This window comes from Pristiophorus japonicus, chromosome 1 (assembly GCF_044704955.1).
Source record: "Pristiophorus japonicus isolate sPriJap1 chromosome 1, sPriJap1.hap1, whole genome shotgun sequence".
In the NCBI taxonomy this organism is placed as follows: domain Eukaryota; kingdom Metazoa; phylum Chordata; class Chondrichthyes; family Pristiophoridae; genus Pristiophorus; species Pristiophorus japonicus.
In genome coordinates, this window is record NC_091977.1 from 413613866 (window position 1) to 413619865 (window position 6000).

The 6000-nt window shown below is 43.6% G+C and overlaps 1 protein-coding gene across 1 annotated transcript in view; it reads left to right on the forward strand.

Annotated features, from left to right (window-relative positions):
• Positions 1-4149, forward strand: part of sdr16c5b (short chain dehydrogenase/reductase family 16C, member 5b) — an 84819-nt gene extending 80670 nt beyond the window's left edge. Inside the window, exon 6 of the mRNA XM_070875730.1 lies at positions 3795-4149. Within this exon, the coding sequence (XP_070731831.1) occupies positions 3795-3888 (94 nt within the window). The 3' untranslated portion in view covers positions 3889-4149. The remainder of the gene's footprint in view (positions 1-3794) is intronic.
• Positions 4150-6000: the final 1851 nt, after the last annotated feature.

Sequence of the window (6000 nt, forward strand, 5' to 3'; positions counted from 1 at the left end):
CAGGCAGTGAGTTCCAGACACCCACAATCCTCTGCATGAAGAAGTTTCCCCCCAAATCCCCTCTAACCTTTTACCAATTACTTTAAATTTATACCCTCTGGTTGTTGACCCCTCTGCTAAGGGAAATAGGCCCTTTCTATCCACTATATCTCGGCCCCTTATAATTTTATACACCTCAAGGAGGTCTCCCCTCAGCCTCCTCTGTTCCAAGGAAAACAACCTCAGCCTATCCAATCTGTCCTCATAGCTAAGATTCTCCACACCTGACAACATCCTCATAAATATGCTCTGTACCCTCTCCAGTGCAATCACATCCTTCCTGTAATGACCAGAACTGCACGCAGTACTCCAGCTGTGGCGATCTTCCTTGCTGCAATGCTCCATCTCACGCTCAACAAGCTCCCAGCTGGAGTGGAACCAAACTATAGAACCAGTGGGAACCTGTTCAACCTTGATCGCCTCCAGGCTAGATCCAAGACCATCCCATCCTCTGTTGTCAAACTACAGTACACAGACTACGCTTGCATCTGCGCACATTCAGAGGCTGAACTCCAAGCCATCATCAACATCTTCACCAAGGCGTACGAAAGCATAGGCCTTACACTAAACATCCGGAAGACAAAGGTCCTCCACCACCCTGACCCCGCCACACAGCACTGCCCCCAGGTCATCAAAATCCACGGTGCAGCCTTGGACAAATTGGACCACTTTCCATACCGCAGGAGCCTACTATCAGCAAGGGCAAATATTGACGACAATGTCCAACACCAGCTCCAGTGCGCCAGTCTTTGGTCGCCTGAGGAAGAGAGTATTCAAAGGTAAGGCCCTCAAATCTGGCACCAAGCTTATGGTCTACAGGGCTGTAGCAATATCTACCCTCCTGTATGGCTCAGAGCCGTAGACCATATATAGTAGACACCTCAAATCGCTGGAGAAATACCACCAATGATGTCTCCGCAAGATCCTGCAAATTCACCTGGGAGGATAGATGAATCAACGCCAGTGTTCTTGACCATGCCAACATCCCCAGCATCGAAGCACTGAGCACACTCAACCAGCTCCGTTGGGCGGGCCACATTGTCCGCATGCCCGACACAAGACTCCCAAAGCAAGCGCTCTACTCGGAACACCTACACGGCAAGCAAGCCCAAGGTGGGCAGAGGAAACGTTTCAAGGACACCCTCAAAGCCTCCTTGATAAAGTGCAACATCCCCGCCGACACCTGGGAATCCCTGGCCAAAGATCTCCTGAAGTGGAGGAAGAGCATCGGGGAGGGCGCTGAGCACCTCAAGTCTTTTTGCAGAGAGCATGTAGAAATCAAGCGTAGACAGCAGAAGGAGCATGCTGCAAACGAGACTCCCCACCCACCCTTCCTTCAATGACTATCTGTCCCACCTATGACAGAGACTGTAATTCCTGTATTGGACTGTACAGTCACCTGAGAGCTCACTTTTAGAGTGGAAGCAAGTCTTCCTCGATTTTGAGGGACTGCCTATGAATGGATGATGAATGAACCTGTGTTTAACCCACCTGCTTTTATATTCTATGCCTCGGCTAATAAAGGCAAGCATTTGTATGCCTTCTTAACCACCTTATCCACCTGGCCTGCTACCTTCAGGGATCTGTGGACATGCACTCCAAGGTCCCTTTGTTCTTCTACACTTCTCAATATCCTACCATTTAATGTGTATTCCCTTTCCTTGTTAGCCCTCCCCAAATGCATTACCTCACACTTCTCTGGATTAAATTCTATTTGCCACTGTTCTGCCCACCTGACCAGTTGATTGATATCTTCCTGCAGTCCGCAGCTTTTTTCTTCATTATCAACCACACAGCCTATTTTTGTATCATCTGCAAACATCTTAATCGTACCCCCTATATTCAAGTCTAGATCATTGATGTATACCACAAAAAGCAAGGGACCTAGTACTGAGTCCTGCGGAACCCCACTGGAAATATCCTTCCAGTCATAAAAACACCCATCAACCATTACCTTTTGCTTCCTGCATCTGAGCCAATTTTGGATCCAACTTGCCACTTTGCCCTGGATCCCATGGGCTTTTACTTTCGTGACCAGTCTGCCATGTGGGACCTTATCAAAAGCTTTGCTAAAATCCATAAACACTGCATCATATGTACTGCCCTCATTGAATTTTTTGAGGAGGTAACCAGGAGGGTCAATCAAGTTAGTCAGACACGATCTTCCCTTAACAAATCAGTGCTGACTGTCCCTGATTAATCCGTGTCTTTCTAAATGTAGATTTATCCTGTCCTTCAGGATTTTTTCCAATAATTTTCCCACCACTGAAGTTAGGCTGACTGGCCTGAAATTACTCCGTCTGTCCCTTTCTCCCTTCTTAAACAAAGGTACCACATTAGCAGTCCTCCAGTCCTCTCGCACCACACCTGAAGCAAGAGAGGATTGGAAAATGATGGTCAAAGCCTCTGCTATTTCTTCTTTTGTTTGACTTAACAGCTTGGGATGCATTTCATCCGGGCCTGGGGACATATCCACTTTCAAAACTGCTTTGATGTCTTTTTGGTACTGTGGAAGTGCAGAAACCAGATTGGAGTTGCAGAAAAGTTGACCAGAAACTTAACTGAACCAACTACATAAATACTGTGCCTGTAAGAGCAGGTCAGAGGCTGAGTATTCTGTGGCGAGCGATTTACTTCTTGACTCCCCAACGCCTTTCCACCATCTACAAGCCACAAGTCAGAAGTGTGATGTAATACTCCCACTTTCCTGGATGAGTGCGGCTTCAAGAAGCTTAACACCATCCAGGACAAAGCAGCCTGCTTCATTGGCACCCCATTCACTACGTTAAACATTCACTCCCTCCACCACCGGCGCACCATGGCTGCAGTGTATACCATCTACAAACTTCACTACAGCAACTCGCCAAGGCTTCTTCGACAGCCCCTCCTAAACCCGCAATCTCTACCACCTGGAATGACGAGGGCAGCAAGCACATGGAAACAACACCACCTTCGAGATCCCCTCCAAGTCTTACACCAGCCTGACATCCCTTACCACCATCCCCCAACAACCTAGTTAACCTGACTTTGATTAAGGTAGGCATGTTAACCAGGATACCTGAAGAACTTATACAAAAGCAAAATACTGCGGATGCTGGAATCTGAAATTAAAACTGAAAATCTTAGCGGGTCAGGCAGCATCTGTGGAGAGAGAAACTGAGTTAACGTTTCCGATCGATGACCCTTCGTCACCTGAAGAACTTCCTTGTCTTCCTTGAAGAGTGATATAGGATCTTCAACATCCACTTGAACAGGCAGGCATAGCCTCAATAACTCATCTAAAGGATAACACATCCGACAATGCAGCATTCCTTCAATACTACACTGGAGTGTCAACTGAGATTATGAGTATGGATCTTGAAGTTGGTCTTTAACCTACAACATTTTGATTGTAAAATCAGAGTGCTACATACTGAGCCAAAACATTTTTAAAAAACTTGGTCACTAGCCTAAGCTAATTGAACCTAATAATTTTTAGGTCCCAACTCCAATATGTTTAATAGTCACCGACTTCAATATGTTTAATAGTCAAAGTTATGATTAAATTCAAGACTGATTGCCATTAAAATAGCTCAAAGAAAAGACAGATTCTTCTAAAATGATCGTATCCGTTCATTTGAATTAATACTGCTTTAATCCCAGTTTTGTTAAGTGTATATAGCAAGCTAGTCAAGTCTTTTTTCTTTATCTTTGTTAACTGTTCTATAAACAATGATATGATTGTAGTCACCAGTCTTTTTTTTCTTTTTAAATAGTATGCTTCCTGTGAAACTTGGAATTCTTCTTGGCAATTACTTTGGTGTTTTCAGTGCCATGGAAAACTTCAAGGGTCGAGATAAGAAGGATTAACATGATCTGCAGAATCAATAAAAACAACCATTTTAAATATACTTTATTACAAAAGCACATGCATATTAATATATCATTGCAATACTTTTTTTGGTGCTACTTTATCTTGCTTATGGTTAAGACATCTGTATTAGGCTGCAGTATTTTTTGTATTTCAAAGCTACTGATGATTTCAAATTTGTGGAAAATGTAATGCTTCTATTTCAGGCAATAAAGGTGTGATGATGGCAGAGCTGCATATTAAAATCAACAGAAAACTGAGCGATAAGGTGTGACATGCTCATTTTAATAACCTTAGCAACTGACAAAATAAAAATGTGACAGTGATTTTAAAAAGATGAGATGTTTAGAAAACTATTTCTAAAATCCACAATTTGATTATATAAATTGTTGAGTAACTGCAACTCAATGTGGCTAGTCTGTCAAATGGTAAACCACTGGGGAGATGGTTTCCATTGTTTAATGATGATGATGGCAGAGATGCATGTTAAAAGCAGAAGAAAACAGAGATAAGCTAATACTGCCAGAATCTTTTTTTGTATTCTGTTTTCTGCCAGCACCCCAAATTGGTGAGAATTGTTTTTTTAAATCAGCTGTTGCTTGTTAATGAGCTTGCAGAAAAAAAGTTAAGATAATTTACTACTGGAGGGAATTAAAACGACCAAAGAATTAAAAACCCAAGCGATTCAGAGTTGGTAAATATAATGCAATGCATGACTGCTGTGTAACCTAGCAGATCAAAGAATCTGAGTGGCAATGCCCAATCTTGACCTAGTTTTGATAAATAAGCTTTTATATGAACTAACGTGCTGTGCTCACTGGAATTTTAATCCGATGAACAACTTAGGGGCATCTTAAATCTGAGCACTAACTTGACGACCGCCCATAGGTTGTGGAGCGGTTCCTCATGAGAAATCAAAAATGCCACAGTTTGGATGCTTGAGTACATTATTACAATTGCAAAGAAGGCCAGAGCTAGCAAAGAAATTAACATCAAATATAGTGGCCAATAATGCAGTCTGTCTGTAGTGATGTTGTACATCATACACCTGTACCTCATATTATTCAGCACTTAAGCCTAAGGTCTACTTGGCAACCTCTGATCTCTGAGGACCCATTTTTATGCTGCCAGCTATGTACACCAAGCCAGGTACTTGGAGCTGGGCAATATAGTTGAAAGCTGTGTGCAGAGAACATGTGCCTAAAAGAAGCTGTCACTGAACTTTGCACTTCTACAGCCAGACCTATTAACCATTTCAGCAACATAAATAGCTGTCATTCACAGACAAGACGACCATAAATTTATATGTTATGGGTCATTCTAAGGAGCATTAGCTGATTTCTCTAAATTAGAAACATAGGGCCCAAGTTTCCACATGATTTGCGCCTGATTTTTAGGAGCAACTGGTGGAGAACGGACTATCTTAGAAATCGCAATTCTCCACATTTTTTTTTCTGCAGTTCTAGTCAGGTAGAACAGTTCCACTTTGGAACAGAATTTTTTCTTCAAAAGGGGGCGTGTCTGGCCACTGACGCCTGATTTCAAAGTTTCCACAGTGAAAACGTATTCCAAACTAACTTAGAATGGAGCAAGTGAAGATTTTTGTAGAACTGAAAAAACCTGTTCTACACATTAAAAAATCAGGCACAGGTTATAAATTAGGCGTCCAGAACGAGGTAGGGGGGAAGGGAAGTCATTAAATTCTACAATAAATCCTTATTTATACTTATACAAATAAATCCAACCTGAATAAACATTTATAAGCAAAGAAAAGATTAAATAAACCATCTTCCTACCTGTGTGAAAGTGCTTCAGGCAGGCCTTTCGGGACTGAAGGCTGAACGGGCCGGCCGAGACTTCGGGCAGGGCCCGTCCCCAGCACCAGATTTACAGGTAGGTGGCGTTGGGTCAGGGAGGTTCGGTTCGGGTCGGGTCGAGGGAGGGAGAGAGAGAGAGAGAGAGAGGGGGGGAGGGAGGGAGAGAGAGAGGGGGGGAGGGGGAGAGAGAGAGGGGGGGAGAGAGAGAGGGGGGAAGGGGGGGAGAGAGAGAGGGGGGAAGGGGGAGAGAGAGAGAGGGGGGAAGGGGGAGAGAGAGAGAGGGGGGGAGGGGGA